This window comes from Pelodiscus sinensis, chromosome 16 (genome assembly GCF_052426305.1).
Source record: "Pelodiscus sinensis isolate ZL-2025 chromosome 16, ASM5242630v1, whole genome shotgun sequence".
Taxonomy (NCBI): Eukaryota; Metazoa; Chordata; order Testudines; family Trionychidae; genus Pelodiscus; species Pelodiscus sinensis.
Window position 1 is genome coordinate 28,665,584 of NC_143067.1, and position 23,832 is coordinate 28,689,415.

A 23,832-nucleotide genomic window follows, 5' to 3' on the forward strand; every position below is an offset into this window, starting at 1 on the left:
TGATGCATGAATGGCAAATGTAGGATGAAAGATGTGGGGTCAATGTTGGGTCTTTCCATTTAGGGTGTTTTTATTATCACTATCCATTTTTATGACAGATATTGTAATCTGGTTCAGCCAGGAATATAGCTTCGAGCTCAGCATCAAGAATAACTCTCAATACAGTTTTAGTAGTAGTATAAACAAACCCCAAACAAAACACACTTTTTTCTAAAGTAGAAAAAATTTAGTTGAAAATTGAGCAGTTAGAATGCTGTTTGTGCTGAATATCCCCCAAAGCACAGGGCAAAGGGGCATGGGTGATGTAGCAGATATTAAATTGGAAGTTTTAGGTCCCTGAAAGTGGTGATGTAATAGAATTCTGTATGGTTCAGTGCTAGTATCATAGAATCATAAGGTTGGAAGAGACCTCAGGAGGTCATTCAGTGTGTAATAGTGTGTGTGTTAATTTAAAACTCATCTTGGTTTTTTTTAGTGTGAATAAGGATGGTAGAATCTGACTGCATGTTAAGAGGCTTTTGTCTCATCCCCTCTATATTATACAGTTTCTACACTTTTCAGTTGCTCTTGTCATTTCCCATTTCTCCTCAGTACAGTTTCTCATCATCTAAACTCAAAGTATTATTCCAAAATAGTATTAAAAAAATTTCTTCTTCCATATTGTTTAATGACACTGGAGTATAGTTATTTCATGTTAATACTTAGAGCATGATCTTGACTGCATTCTAGCCCATTTTGTGCTGTTCTGGTGGTGCAAGAGGGCTGGAAATCTGATAAGACAGTCAGTGATTTGTCCAGCAAAGATGGTAAGACACTAGCAAACTCAGCTCTACATCATTTGAACCACACTGTTTCCCTTTTGCTAGCTCAGCCTCTGAGTGCAAGTGGCTGTGGAGCCTTGCCACTCTCTTCAAACCCTCCCTGTCTACCTACTTGGCAGGGAGAGGAGTGTGTCTGCATACTATACACAAAATCCAAACAAATCACTCTTTTTTCTATAGTAGAAAAAATGTAGTTGAAAATTGAGCAATTAGAATGCTGTTAGTGCTGAATATCCCCAAAAGAACACTGCTTTCCTCTGTTCCCTCACATCGAGAAGACTCATGGTCCAGAGAGGCCCAAGAGGGATGTACATGCTAGGGATACGTCTCTTATTTCCCAGCCAAATTATGGTGGCTCTGATTTGCTGAGGTGCTGATAAAAAGTTTCTCTAAATCCCTTTGCTTCCCTAAGCTCCACAGTTGGTCTCAAAGGGGCAACATTTCTTTTGTAATTAAAATCTAAAAAGATTCCATCTGAGTATTGCATTACCCAATTTTCTGGCAGAACATAGTAATTCCTTTGATGAGTCTACTAATTTGTCACTTTATATTCGATAAGAGTAATATACTGTAATCATCAGTTATTTTGACTCTAGATGCTTTACTAACACAGACTACTGAGTAAAGAATCGTTCATTGTTTTAAAAATACATGATCTATTTAAAACCTGTTGTTTCCAGATCAAACACCTTTTCTAAACATGGTGATGTTAGCAATGTCAGCTCACATTTAAAAAATGTATCTCAAAGAATCAGTTTCAATAGTCTTCTAAAATGTTTCAAAATATGTGTAAATAGGGTTGGTGTTAGACTTCAAAGTGAGGAGACTTCAATAATTGATATATTAATGCTGACATTAAGATAAAACAGGACCTTAAAGATTGTACAATACAGGATTAGTTTTTCTGTGCATTAGGCCATCACATGCTATAGCTAGGCTACATCTACACTAGCATGATTTTGCGCAAAAACTCTTTTGCAGAAGAGTTCTTGTGCAAAAACTCTTCCAGAAGAGAGTGTCTACACTGGCATGTGCCTTTGCACAAGAGATGTGCTTTTGCACAAGTGCATCCATGCCAGTGTAGACGTTCTCTTGTGCAAGAAAGCTCTAATGGCCATTTTAACCATAGGGCTTTCTTGCGCAAAAAATTCATGTTGCCTGTCTACACTGGTCTCTTGCGCAAGAACAGTTGCTCAACAGGGCTTATTCATAAGTGGGAGCATCATAGTTCTTGCACAAGAAGCACTGATTTCATACATTAGAACATCAGTGTTCTTGCATAAGAACTCACAGACAGTGTAGACAGGCAGCCGCTTTTGCAGAAGATGACACCAATGTAGACACAGCCTAGGTGTAATCTGTGTCAGTTAAAACATTTCTGTACTTCAGGCTATTTTGGGATTATCTATATAAATAAACTGTCTAAATTGTGAAAAGGGTGACCACATAGCAAGTGGGAAAAATTGAGACAGAAGATGTGCGGATAATAGGTGCCTATATAAGAAAAAGCCCCGAATATCAGGACTGTCCCTATAAGAACTGGGACATCTGGCCACCCTAACTGTGAAACAGCACAGTTGGTGATAAAGCAAAATTGTATAAAAGTAGTTTGAATATTGAATTATTTTGAGCTGAAATAGCAAAATAAAATTTTAATTCTTCGAGAGAAGTCTACAGTTTTTGCTTGAAATAATGTGACAATTTACAATGGATCACTGCTACTATTGCATGGAAATGTGTGAGACTCTTCAGCATGTAAATAAACAAAACAGTGTGGTTGCAAAGAAAAAATATGTTTTTAATTTAATAAATGACTAAGTGCAGTATGAGCAAACTGTATTTAAACAACAGAAAAGGTATAGTACAAAATATTGTGGTAAAAATCAACTGCATAAGCACAAGGGGATTAATTCAGAGACATACACACTGCACCTGCCAATGTCAGATAGTGCTCTGGTAATAAAGAAAGAAGTATTCATTCCTGGGGGACGATAAGGAAAAGCAGTGTTTTTATTTCAGTGCTTCAAGAGAGTCAGTTTTAGCTTTTTGTTAAACAACAGTGCCTTTGTGGATGATATAGCAGAAGTACTTTTTGCTAACACATCTCACTGCTGCACTGTCCATATCTCCTTCCTTGCGGTGTTGCCTCACACTTTTGAAGTGACATATCCCCACTCCGGTGTTAAAAGGAACTTCACAGTGCTTTCTAACATCACAACCTCCCCCAAGGCAAAATTTCCTGAACACTAGTTCATGCAAGAAAAGGGCATAGAAAAGTCCTGCTATTAGCTCAGCATGTTTATTGTAAGCTTCACTGTGCCATCCATAACATCCATTAAAATAAATCGTCATACTGCAATGAAGGAATGTTGCTAATATATCAAAAACAAGAGATGATATTATTGCTATTTAAATGTGAAAATATTTGTTATGTCTCCAGAGAAGCCACTGGAAGTGGTAATCTGACTCAAGTGGGATGGATTACTAACAAGAATGACGGCAGAGAAAACAATGACATTTCCAAAAGGCATAATGATGGAAGCTCAGTATAGCAAACCATAGACTGCTTAGATAAACTCAGGGCTAAAAAGAATTTATATGGGAAATAGAAAGTCAAAAGGTATGCAGTCAGAATTACATATCCTGCATGGGAGAAGAAACAGAAGCAGACACAACAGAAAACACTGTTTACTAATGTAGCTACAAGCTACATCGAGAATAAGACATATCTACAATGAAATTTCTTACTGAGGAAATCAGTGAGAGTGATAGAAGCTAGAAGAATTAATGTAGTAACCCTAGGTAATAGCAACAAAGAAAAGATTACTAGGATCAGCTGTGTAAGAATACTTTCACAACTTAAAAAAAAGAGACCGAATTTAGCTAAAATTTACTTGAAGAATCTTGAATCTAATGCCAAGCAGACTTACACCCCAAAATTCTGGAGGATACATATGTACTGAAATAATGATCATAAACCAATATCAATACAAACTGAGGAGACATACAGATGTCTCAGAACATGGAAGTGTTTCAAACTGATACCACTTTTGTTTTTACCCTTAAAACTTCACATCCATCCTTTGCAAAATAATGAAGCAAATAGGGAACAAAAGCATTACGGAGCTAAATAGCTTGCCAGATGAAGGGAATGTAGCATATGTCTGTGTTTCAGAAAAATCACTTCATACAGTATCACAGGAGAGGAAAGCCAACACAAAATGTCTTCGACAGAAACACAATTAAAATGGATAAAAAATTGGCTATCTAACCACATACAAAGAGTAATTATAATTTGTAGTCCATCTAGTTGGGAAGAGATTTCTAGTAGGGTAGAGGGACTGGAATTTATTCCCATTTTTTAATTTCTTTATAAAAGACCCAGAAGTCAAAGTAGAGAATACAATACATAAGTCTGTAGATTCTACTAATTAGGGACTGGTGATCAAAGCTGGATGTGGCATTGAAAAATGCAAAAGCATTTTGGATCTATAAGAACAAATTAATAAAAATGAGATTTGTTACTAATATAAAGAAAGATTATACATTTGTGACAAAATAACACTAAGTATAAAATAATTCTGTGCATCTATATAAAATGTAAAGAAAGATTTATTGTTGTTATTCTTAGTAGACAGAGGAAATCACAATTAGAAAATAAAATCCAATATAATACTAGGTTGGGGTGTATAAATCATATTATTTCTTCAAGGTGAAGAGAGGCAGTAATCTTGCTTTATTCATCCTTAATACATTAGTATTTGCAATAGTGAGTATAATTCTGGTCAATTCAATATGAAAAGGATAATATATTGAAGGCACTAGCACAATGACAAAGTTAGGAGAAAACATCACAAAGTATGAGGGTGGACTGGGAACATCATATATATATATATATATATATATATGGAGAGGTCAAGAAAAAAATATGATAATTATCTACAAATAACTTGAGTGTCCACAATAAAGGGAAGTTAATACATGAAGGCAAACCTGGAAGTAATACTATGAGATAGCTTACAAGGGAAACAATTAAACTTAACATGAAAAGAAAGATTTTTAGAAGACTTATAACACAGAATAGATTGTTAAGGTCAGCTAATGATGTTTCAATTTTAAAATATAGGCAGGTGAGGACAAAACACTTGAAGAAATGCAGAAAAGAAAATCCTGCATATAGCAGGCTTGATCATTTATATGCTCTTGTTAATAGAAGTGACAACGAAGTAAAATAAAGCCTATCATGTATTATTTGTTTTTAACCAGTCCATGCTTGCATATTTCCAGATGATCTAGTGTGCTTTTTTCCTTGCTTTTGTGTACTTTTTAACTCTGGTTTTATTATTGAAACTATGCACTCCGGAAGAACAGCAACAACAAAAAAGGATACAGGCCACAAAAATTAAAAATGACACTGCATTTCTCTCATATGTAAATTCTGAAAGATAAAGAAATGCAAGGCATTTAGCATGAATACAGTATGAAATAAAATTGCAAATATTACATTTGTCCATACTGTCCTGGGCAGTGAGTATCGTAGGCGTGGGAAGCTGTACCTCCCCAAACAGTTTGGAATGGCCCCACCCACATTTCAATCCCAGGCTCCTTTCTTCAGTTCCCAGAGCTCTGCCCTGGCCAGGCTGGCTGAGGCTGGCTGCCTGCATCCTGAAAGGTCATCCTGAACGGATGCAGGGCAGCCAGCACTAGGACTATGCTATCTGCCTGATGCTCTGGAGTTGCAGTCTCTACAGCCATAATATCTGACCAGCTGGAACTCTGGCCACCAGGTGCACTAGGGCTGGAGGCACTGCAGCTATGATGCCTGGTGCTGTGGATGCAGATGGGTGCTCTGGGATCCTTGCAGAGGAGTGGAGCAAAAAGGAAGGAGGAGGGTGGGACCTTGGGCATAAGAGAAGGAGCTGGGTCTAGCCTCCCCCAACTGCCAGGTCACCAGATGCCTATGTACTTCATAGGAAGTCCTGGATGAAGGCTGGTGGGGTTCAAATAAATGTCACATAATGGAGGTTAATACTTCTGACTCTCAGAAACACCAAGCACCACAGATCACAGGAAGCCATGACATAAAAAGTCCCTGTGCCTTTCTGCTGACTCTCTCCTACTAGACATCAAGTGACAAGTGGAATCATGCTGCCAATGTTTCTTCCTTCTCTGGAACAGCTGCATGGAGGAGAGCGATTGGGATCCTGCAAGTCCTGCCATAATAGCAGAGTTGCCATAATATCCGAAACAGTCAAATGTATTTTGTTGCAGGTGGGACTGGATAGTGAGAAACAAACACTGTGGGAAATTTGGGAAAGGACTAAAAAAACGTTTTATACTTAAAGTGATGGATAGAAAGATATTTGATTCTATTCTACTCTAATAGGAGTTAAATATTAATATGCTTAAGCATAATTTTTTTATTCTTTTTGTAGTAAAACTATCTCTGAATTCTGTGTGTATGTGTGTACATACATGTGCATACTCACACACACTGACCGTAGGTATTTTATTTTTAGCAGCAAAGGGGGAGCTCTCTCTCTCTTGCAAGACTTGTGGAATCCAAGGTTTTTAACCCTGGGCATGGGTGGGAGCAGGGCCATCCTTAGGATTTATGATGGCCTAGGCGGAATTATTAAACTGGTGCCCCTATGCCTGACTTGCTCTTCCACCCTGTGACGGGCCGTCACTGTCCCAGGGGTGGGGCGATCGGAGCCCCCGCCGGCGGGGGGCCGACGGCCAGCCCCAGACCCCCCAGCAACCCCGCAACACCGGCCGCTGGGGACGGCAGGCTGGGGTGCTCCCCCCGCGCCTGTGCCGGCAGCCGGCTCGACCCCCGCGGGCTCGCTCGGGCGGGGCAGGGCCAGGGAGCCCGGCCGCTTAACAGGGCCGCCTGCCGGGACGTGCCCAGAAGGGGCGGGGCCCCGGGCGGCGGCCGGCGTGGCGGGCCAGTTCAAAAGGGCCCGCTGCCGGAGAAGCAGGGCGCAGGCTCCTCGCAGTGGCGGAGGAGCAGCCCCCGCTGCAGGACGGAGCGAGAGCGCCACGCAGCCCGGCTACCGGCCCGGCGCTGGTCCCGGGGCCTCCGGGACAGCCACTGCCCCTGGCGAGCGCTCAGCCCCTCGTCGGACGGCGGGCAGACCCCGCTGCGCCGAGCCAGGAGGGAACGGGACAGCCAGGAGCGCGCCGGGACTGGAGAACCCACCCCCGAGACTCCGCCCGGACGTGGACGCCGCAGAGCGCCAGGTCAAGGTAGGCGCAGGGGCGACGGGGACGGGCCACCGGACCCGACGGGAGGGAGGAAGGAGCCTGGGGCAGGGCGCTTTTGGCGACCGTGGGTGGACGAGCTTAAGGGGGGAGAATCCTCACCCCCCCCCCGTCCACCGTACCGGGGCGCTAGAGGCCCCGGCGCTCAGGGCCCCGGGCTGGGACCCGGAGAGAGGGTGGGACCGGGTTCCTCTCCCTCCACACGGGGAGCATCCAGCATCCGAAGGCCACCCTCGACAGAAGAGAACAAACTAGAACCCCGGACTGGGGAGAGCTTAAACTGGGGGCGTCGGCCCCACCCCGCACGGCGGGTACTCACTGCCAGGGTTCGCTGACCCCCCCTTCCAGCCGGGAGGGGGTGATCGCACCCAAGGGGCCTGGGCCCCATATCGGGGATCCGGGAACAACAAGGGACAAAAGGAGGACAAAGGGGTCCGCAGACCCCCCTCTCAGACCAAGAGGGGGTGATCGCACCCCAAACCCTCACACACCCCTATGCCCTCCCCTTCCCAGAGACCCCAGAAGACAATCCCCTCCTTCAGACTGTGCTGCAGGCAGTGCATTCAGCTCTCTCTAGGACCCAGACCTGTTGTTACATGCTCCACTGCAGTGTTTCCCAATTTTATTTGACCATGGAACCCTTTTCATCTTTTCAGAATTTCAAGTTTTCGGTTTGTCAAGCAAAAAAAAAAAAAAAATGAACGAACCCACCAATACATTAAAATCACGTTCCTTCCCCAACTCCCAAGACCCCACCCTTTTGAGGCCCCATCATCTCTGTTCCCCTCCTCTTCATCACTTGCTACCCCCAGCCATTATACGCTCTCACTTGGTTGAGAGAGGAGGTACGGGCTCTGGGGTGGAAATTAGGGATTTGGGTGTGGGAAGGGGTGAGAAGTGCAAGTTCTGGGAGGGAATTTGGATGCAGGAGAAGGGGATGCTGCCTCGGGGAGGAGGCTTCAGGCTGAGGAGTGTTGGGCTCAGGTGGAAGGTTGGGGTGCTGAGCAAGTCACAGGCTTGTGGATGTGAGGGTGCAGCAGTTTTTGTTGGATATGTGAGTGGCTCAGGGCAAGGAGGTTGTTAGTATGATGGGCTCAGGACACACATTTGCCATGTGGAACGGTACTGGAATGTTGTGGCAGAAGACTGAGGATGTGGTGATGCAGGAGTTTGGGGATGTAAGAGGCTCAGGACAGGGGGTTCCAGTGTATGAAAGGCTCAGATTTGGGGACAGGTGGTGCAAGAGTGTTATGATGCTGCAGTGAAATGGGGATTTGGCCCCAAATGGGGGCATGTTGGCCTGGCTTCATTTTTAAATAAAATATTATGTTAAACTAAAAAGCATTGTCTTTATATATGAGAGGGGCAGGGAACCTGTTTTGAGTAGAGGGTGACTGACCCACAGAAAAGTCAGTTGGGGCCACACAAGCGAGATGCCAAAAAAAAAAAAAAAAAAAAAAAAAAAAAACACACAACAAAAAACCCAAGCCTCTCCAATGTGTCCAATGTGGTCCCAAGGATTCTGGCACAGCTGGCAAGGTGCTGGAGCCAGGGACAGGGTGGAGCTGGATGCTGCGGTGGATGGCAGGATTCTGGGTCCAGGGAGGTGCTGGGTGCTACGGTGGTTGGCAGGGTGCTGAGGATGGGGCGCTGGTGGGAGTGACAGTGTTGGTGGGGGTAGGGGACAGGATCCTTATGGGGGGTCTGGGCAGGGGACAGGGGAAGCTGGGAACAGTACCTGGCAATCCTGCAGCCCCTCTGGGAAGTCTGCGACTGCACTCCCCCTCCCCAAACAGCTGGCGTGTGCACTGCCTGAGCAGCAGGGGCTGTTGCACCCCAGAAATTTACCTCTGTGATGCTGTCCTGCGAGGGGTGTGTGTGCGAGGAGTCCAAGGGCAGAGCATGCTGCCTGCACAGTTGAACCTGTGCAGACCCGGGTCTCCTGACCTCCCCACACCACGCAGAAAGGCCCCAGAAGTAAGTTGCTGGTGTCACAGCCCAAGCTGTTCAGGCAGTGTGCACCGGCTCCTGTGAGGAGGGGAAGTGCTTCCCTCCCCGCTGTGGGTCACGTGGAGTCACTCCTGTCCAGCACCCCTTGGTGTTCCAGCAGGGGCGGCCCATGAGCCTAGACGAGCTAGGCAGCTGCCCGGGCACCCAAAGATGATGTCTCGGGGCACCGGGGCACCCCATGATGACGTCACAGCCATTGACAGCCGTGCAGGCAGGGGCACCAATTGGGCCGCTTCTGTGAGCCAGCCAGGAGCAACTGTTCCCTCTGCCCCCGCCTCCCTATGCCTCTGCGTCGCCTGGGAGGATCCATATCAATGTGGTTGTTAAACTCCTGAATTTTGAGTTTAACAGAATGAGCAAAACGAGCATAGTTTTCCATTGTTTAAAGTTATTGATAGTTTCATTATGTGTCTATGTATGGATAATTATATAGAAGATAACACAAGGGAAACTGTGAGCTACAAAAATATATAGTGCAAACTAAACCCACCGATGACACCAAAGTTATTATTTGACTGAATCTTGTAAATGACTTCAGCTGGTTTTGAACTAGGCTTTCTGAGAGCAAAGATGTGTATCTTTATTCACAAATTTTCTATGTTGGAGTCAGTATATATGTTGATTTTCCTAAGATTCTAACAAGAAAAAAGTGTTTATCAGCATAAGTTTACACAAAATACCATGCTGGGTTTCAATGGGGTAATAATTCTATTTGTTAAAGGAAAATCAGTTTTAAAAAGCATGAAATAAAAATTTTAAAATTGGATTTAACTGACTGTTATTATGAACATTGGAATGATGAAGGATGAATGGGATGAGTTGTGAATGTGACATCAAAGATATACCAATACTCATGCATTTGCCTTACTTCATGTGCCTACTATAATCCCATTAGATAAATGCAACTGTCTTATGATTTTCTCATATAACAAAAAATAAAGTTAAAATAAAAAATAAAAACAAAGCTAGTGTATGAAATCTTAGCCATGAAATATAATCCCCCAATTGAAAACATTCACCATAGATTTTTTTGTGTGTGTGCCAGTTGATAGTGGAATATTAGCCCCTACCGTTAAAAATGCATACCAAATTCTCATCCCCCTACATCCACACACAGTACACATCAGCATTAAAATCTGGATGGATATTAAATATTCCACCCCCAAGTTCTGTCAAACAAAACAAAACAAACACAAAAACCTGCTATAGGTTCAGGACCAACTGGCTAAGCAGCAGTTAAGCAGAAAATGACCTGGGGATTACAGTGGATGAGAAGCTGGATGAGCCAACAGTGTGCTCTTGTAGCCAAAAAGGCCAATGGTGCATTAGGGTACATTAGTCGGAGCATTGCCAGCATATCTAGGGAAGTGATTATTCTTCATTTGGCATTGGTGAGGTCTCATCTGGACTACTATATCCAATTCTGAGCTCTCCATTACAGAGGGAGGAGGGATTTGATAGCAGCTTTCAAATACTTGAAGGGGGTTCCAAAGAGGATGGAGAGAGGCTCTTGTCAGTAGTGACGGATGACAGAACAAGGATCAATGGTCTCTAGTTACAGTGGGGGAGGTCTAGGTTGGATATTAGGAAAAACTATTTCACTGGGGACATGTCTATACTGCACAGTTATTTTGGAATAAATTATTCTGGAATAGTTATTACAAAATAGATTATTTCAAAATAGCACGTTTACATTGCAGTGAAGCCTCAAAATTAGTCCAAGGTAGGCTTCTCTATTGTAGACATGATATCTTGATTTAAATTCCCAGAAGGAATAACTTACAATGAGGGGCTATTTCAAAATAGGAGAAGTGGAACATCTACACATGCCTTATTTCAAAATAGCTATTTCAGAATAGGTTTTATTTTTTATAGAATGAGGTTTACAGAAGTTGGAATAGGCTGTCTGTTATTTTGAAATTATTTTGAAATAATGGAATTGCTGTGTAAATGCTCACAAAGTTATCTCAGAATAACGGCTGTTATTCCAAAATAACTTTGCTGTGTAGACACACTCTAGGAGAGTTACTTAGGGTGGTAGTTGAATCTCTGTCTTTAAGTCTTAGCTTGACAGAGCCCTGTCTGGGATGATTTAGTTGGGATTGATCCTGCAGGGGGTTGAAGTCAATGACCTTCCAACCCTATGATTCTATGTTTTTTGTCATTTTGTGCCCCAAAATTTTATTTTATGTGACATTTTACCATAACTGCTACTTTGCATAATGGCCTCATTTTCATTACACGGAAAGAACATATGCACCTGAAAAAAAACATGAATCTTAGCAACTTTTCCTTCAAAATGGGCCCATTTTCATATTCATAACTCACTGCACAAAAAATGACCCCGTAATTTCAAGTCATTTTGTGCATAATATTTTCGACACTTGTAGCTGATAACATGCAAAATCAGCAATCTTCAATAGATTTCTTAAAAAGGAAAACCCACATCTCAATACTTCAGTTTCTCTGAAAGGTTTATGGTTCAAGTTTGGGGTTTGTTACCTAGGTTTCATATAGCTCTGTCCAACACATGAGCTTATAGCCATCATTTTGGATTTGCTCTTTTAAGGTCTCTAAGGAACCTGTAAAATCATTGTGGTTTATTTTGAAGCCTTCTTACCTTCATTTTAAATGAAAATACATCTCTGATCTTAGCCTATTCTGAGTATGTACTGTTAAAATAACTTTCTAACAATCATAGTTTCAGTAAAGGGCAACATGCACTGCTGAGATAGCTTAGTTTAATGTGTTGCAGAGCTAACATATGCTGCTAGTAATCCTACTTAAAATGTTCTACATAAGAAATGATATTTTAAAGCTCTGTTTGGAAGAAGAGAATTGACTCTAGTTGCTATGAATGGCTAAAACATAGCCCCCATTTCAATTTACCTTATTGATATCCATTCGCAACTTCTCATTGTTGGCACTGGCAGCTTTTTCTGCTGCTTTCTTTTGTCGTTGAGGACCCCTGCCAAAGAAGATGTAGTTGACCAATGCATATTCCAGCAGGGCCATAAAAACAAAGACAAAGCATCCCATCAAATACATGTCAATGGCTTTTACATAGGGAATTTTGGGAAGAGTCTCTCGTAGATGGGTGTTGATGGTTGTCATGGTAAGAACAGTTGTGATTCCTGGCAAAAGAAAGACAGTTCCATTGATTACATTCATGTTAATCATCTATAATTATAGCTCAATCTTTAAATGTCAGCACTGCAGGGAAGTTAGGAAGGTTTTTTGTTCTTTGATTAAAAACATGGTGTTAGTGCAACTTATTACAGTTGCAATTGTCTCAAATCAAATACAGAGTAATCTTAACTCATAGAAATAACATGCTTTTTTAATGGTAATTGTAGACTAGCTACTTGATTTATCAGCTGCCAGCATAGACACAAGACCTCTTACCCTACTGATATCCTCTAAAATGTTCTTGCTCTCGACCTTTACACCTGAATTCCTGGGAAGAAATCCTGGCCCACTGAAGTCAATGGCAAAATTCCCATTGAATTCAATGATATCTTGATTTGTGGTAATTTTTGGCAGGTATCACACAGATTTATATTGGCAACGTGTGCTCAGATACCATGAAGAAGTTTATAATATAAACAGGCCCTCAAAGGATAGTTGATGAAATACATTAATATAAAGAGCAGCGTTCTTAGCATTAGTAAGGAGAATTGTTTTCCTTAGGGTAACACTATGGAGAGGAATCTCTCCACTTGCCTAGGGAGAGGTTAGTCATATGCCACAAATGTATCTATTTCATACCCAAAAGGAAAACCAATGGATATTCCATACTACAGTACTGTAGGTTTGCTTTGGACTGCTATGAGCCAAAACAAAGAAAACAAGTACTATTTTTAAACTAACAACAAGTGCAATAAAAAACTGACTGTGACAACCAGGCTAATTCCAATTACAATGATTATATAGTTAGCTAATTCAGACATGAAATCACTTTCAATTTTTATTTAAATTGTGATGATTTAAATGCTGAATCTGATAATACAAAGCTTAACAAGCTAGGAAATTAAATCCAACAGAGATATTTTTCCAAATCATGCATTATACGTTACATCAGAAGCGAGAAAAAATTATACTAATACACAATGCATGAGAGGAGTAAAAATGCCTACCTAAAGCAACTCTTGCAGCTGAAGCATCATAATTAATCCAAAATGAAACCCAGGAGAGGATAGTGATCAGAATAGAAGGCATGTAGGTCTGCAGAATGAAATAGCCAATGTTTCTCTTAAGTTTAAAGCTGAGTGACAGCCTTGGGTAGGCACCTAAAAAGGGAATATTTAGGCATGGCATTTATTTTGTACACCCTTCAAACTCTTTGCATCATTTCAGTTTTACATTCCATTTATGGTTACAGATTTAGTGTACAGGCAGTCCCCGGGTTACGTACAAGATAGGGACTGTAGGTTTGTTCTTAAGTTGAATTTGTATGTAAGTCGGAACTGGTACATATTGTAGGGGAAACTCTAGCCAAACATTTTTTTTAGTTTTGGATAGCATAGGGAAAGGTTAACTCCCCTCTAATGTTTGTTTTGCTGTCTGTTCCCCTGTTCAGAAGATTTCACAACTATTTCTGTCCCTGTGACAAACTCAGGACTAAAGGAGTAACTCATCAAATACCAAACAGCTCTGCACCATGCTTTGAGCTAATAGCTTTATTTCCACACACCACCCAGGGTTCTAGGAGGAGGGTCCTTTTTTTGCTAACACAATGAGGCCAGCACTTTGTTTGTTTTGGTGGAGTCTTTGTTTGCCCAGGGAGCCCAGCATGTATAGGGGGAGGGGGGGGCGGAGAGGCTGCTTTTGTCTGCTGTTCGGCAGCCTGTTGCTCGGGAGGGGGCAGCCTATTGCTGGCAGGGGGGGAGGGGGGAGGCGTGCAGGATGCGAGGCCGCGGGGGGGGGGGGCAGCGGGCGTGGGGAGGCACTTTTCCTCTGCCCGGCAGCTCTGCGGGATCCCTGTCCCTGTGGCCAGCTGCTGCAGGCAGAGGCCAGTTGGAGCCGGCCGAAGAGGAGGACGAGGTGGATTCTAGGACCCAGGTGAGCGAGCCCCGGGGACGCTGCTGCGCTCCGCTCCGGGAGCCCGGCATGTATAGAGGGGAGGAGGGGCAGAGAGGCTGCTTTTGTCTGTTCTGCAGCCTGTTGCTCAGGGGAGGGGGCAGCCTGTTGCTGGCAGGGAGGTGGGGGGGGCAGCGGGCGTGGGGAGGCACTTTTCCTCTGCCCGGCAGCTCTGCGGGACCCCAGTCGGAGCCGGCCCGAGGAGGAGGAGGAGGAGGATCCTAGGACCCAGGTGAGCGAGCCCCGGGAATGCTGCTGCGCATATGCGGGAGTTGCCTCACCCCGTTCGTATCTAGGGATCCGACGTAAGTCGGATCCACGTAAGTCGGGGACTGCCTGTATATACACACAATTGTCTTCGCTTTTGGACAAACAACTACATATTTTATAATGAAGTCTGATTTCTTCAATAGTAGTTTGTACTAAAGGTCTTGAATCAATATTACATAGATTCACAGCTGCTGACAGTTAAAATCTCCTGTCAAAGTACATTTCTAAGGCTTCACTCTTTGGTGGCTACAGAATGCCATGCTAGGTGTGAAACAATCTTCCCAGCTTGAACTGCCATGTATGCTAAAGAATAGTGCAGGCATTCTACTCAGCAAAAGTGGTAGTGATTCTAGTGCACAAGGCCCTCACCAGCTCATGCACACTAAAATCCCACTAATTTGAAGACTTCAGCGCAAACATTCTTGTATAAGTCCTTCCCACAGGGCTGGAACATCACCCAGAATGAGCAAGTGAATGGGATTTCAATTTGGTGTAGCATGCCTGCACTCATTCTGGGTGATGTTCCAGCCCTGTGGGAGGGACTTATACAAGAATGTTTGCGCTGAAGTCTTCAAATTAGTGGGATTTTAGTGTGCATGAGCTGGTGAGGGCCTTGTGCACTAGAATCACTACCATTTTTGCTGAGTAGCATGCCTGTGACTGGAAACAACACTCACATAGGGTATGTCTACACTACCACCCTAGTTCGAACTAGGGTGGTTAATGTAGTCAATCAAAGTTGTAAATGAAGCCCGGGATTTAAATATCCCGGGCTTCATTTGCATCTTGCCGGGCGCCGCCATTTTTAAATCCCCAGTAGTTCGGACTCTGTGCCCGCGGCTACACGCGGCACGGAGTAGGTAGTTCGAATTAGGCTAATTCGAACTACCAGTACACCTCGTTCCATGAGGAGTAACGGTAGTTCGAATTAGAAAGCCTAATTCGAACTACCTACTCCGTGCCACGTGTAGCAGCGGGCACGGAGTCCGAACTACCGGGGATTAAAAAATGGCGGCGCCCGGCAAGATGCAAATGAAGCCCGGGATATTTAAATCCCGGGCTTCATTTACAACTTTGATTGACTACATTAACCACCCTAGTTCGAACTAGGGTGGTAGTGTAGACATACCCATAAAGAGTATGATTCTGTTGCCTCTCATTGGTATCACTACTGTCTTAAATGCAGTTACTTCTGATTTACACCAACATAAGAGCAGATCTAGGTGCTGTGTTCCAAATGGATCAAACACCTACAATTTAAGTCCCTCAAATAATAAAGAAAGACACCTCCTTGGAGAGAAGTTAAGCCACAAAAGAATCAAAGTGATCAAAACGGCAGATAGGAGACCAAATAATATTGATATTGTTTTAATTTCAATAGCTCCAGATGGATTTACGCTCAGTCCTTTTAGGCAAGGAACACATCTCTCTTGGCAGAGTCCAGCGTCTTGAAGGTGAACTTACAAAAAGGAAAAAAATGCTTATCCACAAGAGCACTAAGAGCTGTAAGAACCCTCCTCATCTGTAGAAAATATTAACAATCTTTTTTAAAATGATGCTAGTTTTGCTTCCTTATTTGGGCTACATAGTGCTTTCCCTGCCCTGATGAAAATAATTTCATTGTCGCCAAAGAGAGAATTACAAAATCCTGTTGAATCAGGATTAGAAGCTCGTGCAGCAGAAGATAAACTGATTTGTGTACATCCTTCATAGTTTGGCTCCATAAACCAAAATACAGAGAAAAGTGTTAGAAGGGTTTTCCTGTGGGCTAAGTTATATCTTAGCTAGCCAATTTCTTCATCTTTCATGGTCTAACTTACTACAGAATACAGGCAATATAGTTTACTGGAGCAAGCCAAAATACAAAAGATTAATGGTTCTTAATTAGAATGAAAGTTCATAAGAGCCAAATACACAGAAATTCTCTGTGATGTTGTACATATTACACTGTGAACATTTCATCAGGATAGCTCATTTATGAATTCAAAATTGTTTCTCTAGCAGATTCTATCAAATTTTCATTCAGATCAAGGACAGCATCCTTGCAACTAATCTATTTCTAAAATTATTTTCAGGGAACAAATACAAGTTTCCTTTAACTCCCCTTCTACAAACCTGTTGAGAAAACAACATTCTTGGTGATGAGCTTGTAGTCTACAATGGAGAATTGTGGCAGTTCAATCTTTGTCACTCCTGTGACTGCATTATCACCCCCACGCCAGTAAAATTCAATATCATCTGTTGTATAGCCATCTATAAAACAGGAATAAAGGGTTATGACAAATAGCAACTCTGATATCATGCAAGATTGCAAAGAACAGTTCAGTACATTCATTCATGAACTTGGAGTAATTTTAACTGTATGTCCTAAAATAAAAATATGCATGTCATAGATGTATATACATAGTCACAATACACAGCCTAGTAACACATATGATTATTTCAAATGGCAATTTAAATATGTGTGTATTCAGTCAGATTACTTTAATAAAATAAACAGAAAAAGGAAATTAGATAACAAGTACAGGATGAACCTCTCTAGTCTGGAATCCTTGGGACCTGACTGGTGCCAAACCAGAGAATCTGCAGAACCATGCAAGACATCAGATTTGTCTTGCAGCATTACCAACATTTTCACTGCTTACTGGATTCTTAGAAGACATTTAGGGGTAAATTAGAGCTAAAGAATTGCAAGAACACTGAGATCCAGGACTAGTGGCTATAAACAAACTTTATGGAAACTTGGCCACACACATGATTAGAGGACATCTAACTAAAATCATGCTGGACCACAGCTGTTGCAAGACCGGAAAAAATAGACACCATTATTGTAGACATCATAAGAAATGTGTGCGCTCCCCTACTTTTGGCTGTACAGCAGAACATAAGTTACCCCTAAAGCTGTGCACGTGACTTGTCTGCCATCTTGGCCATCACAAGGATTGACTAGGGATCCCCAGAACTGAAACTCAACAGCATAGTTGAAAAAGGTAGTCTTTGTGGCTCCTGGGCACAGAGGATGGCATATAACACACACTGACAGAAAGAGTATATAAATACTAACAATAATGAAGAAAGTGTATAAGCAAGTAAATAAACCTGACAAAATAGCTTACAATGTACTAAACCATAGGCAAATAAATGTTTGTAACTATAAAGGATAATTGTGAGAAGGACGGAAATTTTAACTATAGTCTTCAGGTTAACTGCATACAGGGCTGGATTACCCAATAGGCAGACTAAACACATGCTTAAGGCACCAGCAAAGCAGGGGCACAAAAAAAAAAAAAAAAAAAAAAAAAAAGATTTTATGGTATAGTATTGTTTTTATTTTGAATTCTATATGGGAGGGCACCATAATCTTTTCAGTGCCTAGGGCCTCTAAAGGTCTTAATCATGGAATGAGGTTTACCGGGGCTGCCGACAAAGGGCTTTGATGTCGACAGGGGGAACATCCAGACTAGCGCGCGAGCCGACAAACAGCTGATCGGCTGTTTGTCGGCTCAGCGCGGCACCCATGTAAATGTAAATGAAGCCGCGATCATTTAAATTGCGGCTTCATTTGCCTTTGCTGAACAAACAAATCTACATGCCAACAGAGACATGTAGTTTAGATGTACCCTGGAAGATTTGCCCCAGGTGGTCCCCTTAAGGATTGAACTCACAACCCTGGGTTTAGCAGGTCAATGCTCAAACCAATGCTATCCCTCCGTCCCCTTAGATTTAATGGGGACTTCAATCACCCTAACATATGCTGGAAGTGATATGCCCACTGCAACCATAGAGAGGTGCTTCTCATCTGGCCCTAAACTGTTGTGGTGAGTAAGGGCTGGGTTTGCCCTCTGTCGCTGGGGAAGCCTGCATGCTGAATCCCTCATCCACAGCCCATCCCAGAACAATGATTTAAAGGAAGAAAAAGAAAAAAAATCATTTCAGTTAAGGATCCAAGCAACACCAGGTAAATATCCTAGTAATAACAATTGGTGAGGTGAAAAGTAAATCAGAACACATGAAAACTTTTGCCTGATATAAGTGGGATATTGTCTCTCACTTCAGCTCCATCAACTAATTACCCTGCAGGACTGTGCCCCAATATATAGGTCCAAACTTCTGCATGTTATAAAATCTTGCTTTACTAAGTGTGGCGGGGAGGGTCTCATGCTTTGTTAAAGTACGGCAGAATGTGATTTCAAATGATGTGTTATGTTTTACTCATAGTATTCACATATCTAGCCTGCATTCTGTGTAACTCCTTTAGTTTTACTCCCTTTTGAAAACTACACACATAACAGTTTGTTAGTTAAAGTCATCCATAAAAACACAAATAAAGCTTCCTATTTAATATGGTCGAGTATCACTCTAGGGTGTCCTATTGCAACTTAAGGCAGACCTGCAGGCACCCTGCCCTCAATCTCTCAGTTTTTTGTTTTGCCTCACATTGTAATGGGGTAGAGCACCTGAATGATTTCCCCATGTGCTGTCTTACCCATCCCCCCAAAAGAACACAGATTATGAGGCCCTCCAGCCATACTCTTCCTTCAGGAGGCCCTCAGCCTTTTAACTTGGGGTCTGTGTACCTTCAATCAGGTGTCTCCACCATGTGCAAGAGTCTGTCCATGCTGTTCCCAGGTGGGAACCCCCATCAGCAAATGCTAAGGAATTCAGATACATCAGGGCATTTAGAGATGCCTTGCTATAACATTCCTTAATCATAGCCATAATTAAAAGCTTGACATAGCTGTCAATGATTGAATAGATTGTGAGCAATTGCTATAGACAAAAAAAAAAAAAAAAAAGGTCAGAAAATGGAAGAAAAAGTGCACATCTTTTTGAAATTTAGTTTTTTTCCCCTCAAACATTGACCAATTTTCATTGCTAAAGGCCACTGGTAAAGGACCCAATGACCCAATGATTCTCCACTAGGATGGGTAAGGATACATAGTTTAAGTTGCAGGACATTCTCCACAAAACATCCGGATCCTCCATAAGTGACATGGGCATGAGTTGAGTTGAGTTGAAGCAGAGAGAACCCAAACATTGATCACTCATTTATCACAAGACATGCTTTTTCTCCTTTGTTTCACTGAGGGTGCTTCTACACAGCATCTTAAACTAGAAATAAGACAAGCAATTTGTGCTAAGCAAATTGTGTATCTTATTTCATTTGAATTTCAAAATAGCCTATTTTGAAATTTGGTACATCTACACAGCACCAAATTTTGAAATAATGCACTATTTCGAGACATCCCTTACCCCTCATGGAATGAGGGTTACCAGGATGCCAAAATAACATGCCTGCTATTTTGAAAAATATTTTGAAATAATGGGTGGCTTGTTAAGATGCAGGGTAGCTATTTTGGGATACCTTTGGTATCCCAAAATATCTGGAGAGTGTAGACGTACCCTTATAGATTTTTCTCCTGTCACCTCTAGGTTTGCCAGAAGAGCCAAGTGTATTTTGGATGGACAACTTTTATACCAAATGTATTTTCCCTTTCTCTGACTGTGAACTAGGCAGTGCCATCAATAGGATTCAAGATGGCAAAGTACAGAACTACCAAGCATCCATAGTGAATTTTTGTAGAACTGAATGCTCCCAAAAGGTCATGGTTTTGGTACTTATAAATGCAGTAGATATCTTTTTTGTCTAAAATAGGTCAAGTCTGGGAAAAAGCCAAGGCCACTGCAACCTGTTTACAGAGAGTATGTCTACACAGCAAAGTTATTCAAAATAACAACCCTTATTTCAAAATAATTTTCCTAGCATTTACACAGCCAAACCGCTATTTTGAAATAAATTTGAAATAGCGGAGTGCTTTTTTCGAATTTGGTAAACCTCATTCCATGAGGAATAACACCCAATTCGAAATGGCTATTTCAAAATAAGTGCTGTATAGAAACTTATTTCAAAATAGGGGGCCTCCAGCCTTCCCAGGGCGCCCTGGTGGCCACTCCAGCCACAATTAAGAACAATTCTCTTTCCCACCACCCCCCGGAGCCCTTAAAGGGGTAGACTCTGGCCACAGTCCCTGTGCCAGCTCCAAGCCTGCCAGCCCAGAGCCAGCAGTCACTGCCCTGACCCAGTAGCCCCAAACATGAGGCAGCAAGCCACTGACAGCCAGCCCTCCACTGCTCCCCAGTAGAAGTCTGCCAACTCCCAGGAGCCTGCCAGGATAGCTGCCAGCCTGGCCACCAAAGGCACATGCAAACCCAAGAGCAGGTTTGCATGACAATCAATTTGGTATGGCAAGACCCCCCAACCCTGAGCCCTGAGCTTCCCCTCTCCCTTCTTCCCTTTGCTTCCCCCTTCCAGCTTCCTCCTCCCAGGTTTTCCCCTCCCCTCTCCTACCCTCTCTCCTCTCCTCTCCCACCTCCTTTCCCCAGTCTCCCCCCCCCCAGTTTTGTTAACTAAAGAGAGTTTGTGTTCATGAAAATGTGTGTATTTTATTTGACAACAGGAAGGGGGATTAGGGAGGGGTAAGTGGAAGGACATGAGGGAGGAATGAGGCACAAGTCCCCAGTGGGGCAGACCAGGGAGGCTCTTAGTGCTCCTCAGGGTGGAAGCTCTCCCGCAGGGCCTCCTGGATACTGACTGGCCCCGATGGACCTCCTGGATGGCAGCCTGCAGAAAGTGCAGCCAGGCTTACAGCAACATATCCAAGAGAAGCACCAGACTACCCAGGGGCAGCTCTGGCTCCATATTGTAGAGTGCTATGGTGTCCCGAGTGAGGGCAACCAGAGCACGCAGAGACAAAATGCTTTGCTGTCCCTCATCGAGGTGAACAAGCAAGCAGGGAAACCTGAGAACTGGCTGTCTGGGAAGGGGCAGGTGTCCCTTTAAGCATAGACCTCAGATAGCCTCAGGCAGCAGTCTCACACAATAAGTCCTGACCTGGTGTCCTGCTGGAACTGGTTCCGGCCAGCCTTAAATGCGATTCAGAGTCCACTCTGTGTGCGCACTATTTCGAAATAGCAAAATGCTATTTTGAAATGCATTTTTTGTGTAGATGCATTATTTCGAAATAAGCTATTCTGTAGTGTAGACATATCCAGAAGCTTGATCAGGTAAAGTCCAGGAAGCATCAAGCATCATTGTAGTTCAGACTGGATTGAAATTGTTCTATTATAATGGCTAGATTATTTAAAAAGCCAAATTACACACTTACTCCAGAGATGGGAATCATTTTGTCTTGCAGGGAAAATAGTGCATTTCACACCTTAATTATGCTTTCCTAAAAACTGTCTTCTTACACAAGAAGCTCCCTCTCATTCCTCATTTCTTCGTTTAACCCCATTTTATTTTCCCCACAACCTGAAAATATCTAAAAGTAGATATGGGACAATGTGAAATACTTTAAGGCTGTCTCTACACTGGCAAGGTTTTTCCGGAAAATCATCTAATTTTCTGGGAAAACTTGCCAACTGTCTACACTGGCCGCTTGAATTTCTGGAAAAGCACTGACGATCTAATGTAAAATCATCAGTGCTTTTCTGGAAAAATTATGCTGCTCCCGTTCGGGCAAAAGTCTTTTTATGAAAGACTTTTGCCCAAAAGGGCCAGTGTAGACAGCACAGTAGTGTTTTCTGCAAAAAAGCCCCGATCGCTAAAATGCTTTTTTGCGGAAAAAGTGAGTCTAGATTGGCCATGGACGCTTTTCCGCAAAAAGTGCTTTTGCGGAAAAGCATCCTGCCAATCTAGACACGCTTTTCCGAAAATGCTTTTAATGGAAAACTTTTCTATTAAAAGCATTTTTGGAAAATCATGCCAGTGTAGACGTAGCCTAAATGTTTCTTTCCAACAGAAATGGACTGAAATTCATGGGCTCCATTAACTGCTGAGCATGTTTAAGAACACACATGCATTTTTCACTTTTCCACATCTGGTTCTGTAATTGATATCACTGTACTCTCTGTATTAATTGACTATATTTTATGTATGAAATGCATCTGATTACCTTTTCAAAGATTTTCCACTTCACAATGTGCAGCCTCTCTCCCTTCCCCCTCTCCCCCTCCCCCTCCCTCGCTCTCTCACACACACACACACACACAAAATATATGTTTTCTTTCAACAATTCTCTATATATTTATCCTGAACAAAAGTCCTTTATTCTGTTTACTCAGGTCTCTGATCATAGTTGAAGCACTAAAAGGGTTTTAACCAAAAAGGCCTGGAGGTTATGCAATTCTGAAATAGACCAGATAATCACAATGCCCTTTTCGTTCCCCATTCCTGGTTTCTTTTCAAGGAGAGAGGTGAACATTTTAACATTTCATCTCTACTCTCATCTATATTAGAGCATTAGAATCTAAATTTCTGTTTTCAAAGGTAAAAAATAAAAATCCAGCAGCAAACAAACAAGCCACAGATCAGTAAAGAGACGCAGTTGTATTCAATGAAAAAAAATTTAAAAGTATCCATTGAGAGATTATGAAAAAGCATTCTACATGATTTATTGTGTACTTTACTTTTATTTATAAGAAAATCGCTAGAAAAGCAGCTACTGCTCACACCATATTCCAAATTCAAATTTATTTAATTTCAACATTAAACTCAGGATTCTGGACTATTTTCTTGAACCCTGTAGGATGAATCAACCCCATGTTTTGATGTCATAATTAATTACTGAACTTTGGAACTAAAACCAGAATAGGAAAAGAAAGCAAACAAAAAATAAATTAACAAAACAAGTATATTAGTGTATATTAACTGCATGTTGTATACATATTAAAACATTTCATTTGGGAAAATCGATTGAAGACAATGTTTTAAAAATCTTAACCCAAAATTTTATGAAAATTTTTACTAGTCTTTTTAAATATCCATTAGGAGAGATTTTAAACTATACTTTCCTCATTCAAACTTAGTATCAAATAACTGTTGATTTCTCTGCCAACATTTTTTAAACATTCCAACTCTCCCTTTAGTTGCTTCATGAAAGAATCAGTTGAATAATCCTTGTGTTCTCAATGGGAGTCGCAAGATGAGCTTCTGGAAATCTGGCTTCTTTATTTACGTACCTTGAAGGGAGCTGAGCTCTTTTGAAAATCTTGCCACAAAAATCTAAGCAAAAGTTTTCAAAACATTCACTTTTGCTATGGTGCAACTTTGCACAACCCTCTGCTTGTTAAGGCACTAGAGAACATTTATCCTACAGAGAAGTTAAAATGGGTCTTTGATGGTGAATGAAAAAGTTGTTAATAATAATCAGTAATAGACAAAACAATTTTAGAAAATGACTACAAGCACTCAGAAACACTTCTTTCTCTGGTCTATGTGGAATGAATTGCCCAATTGGTTTCATTGTGTGAAGGAGGAGAAAGGAATATCATGGGGGAGAAATTGCCAATGATTGCCATTATCTACTGCTAAAATACCTACAGATAA

General features: G+C 42.1%; 1 protein-coding gene across 5 annotated transcripts in view; it reads right to left on the minus strand.

Moving 5' to 3' along the window:
• Positions 1 to 23,832, minus strand: part of GABRB2 (gamma-aminobutyric acid type A receptor subunit beta2) — a 394,028-nt gene that overhangs the window by 21,494 nt on the left and 348,702 nt on the right. For all 5 annotated transcript variants that reach the window (XM_089769539.1, XM_089769538.1, XM_089769536.1 and 2 more), the window contains 3 exons: positions 16,560 to 16,697; positions 13,232 to 13,384; positions 11,985 to 12,229 (listed from right to left, as the gene is read on the minus strand). In XM_089769539.1, the coding sequence (XP_089625665.1) occupies positions 11,985 to 12,229; positions 13,232 to 13,384; positions 16,560 to 16,697 (536 nt within the window). The remainder of the gene's footprint in view (positions 1 to 11,984; positions 12,230 to 13,231; positions 13,385 to 16,559; positions 16,698 to 23,832) is intronic.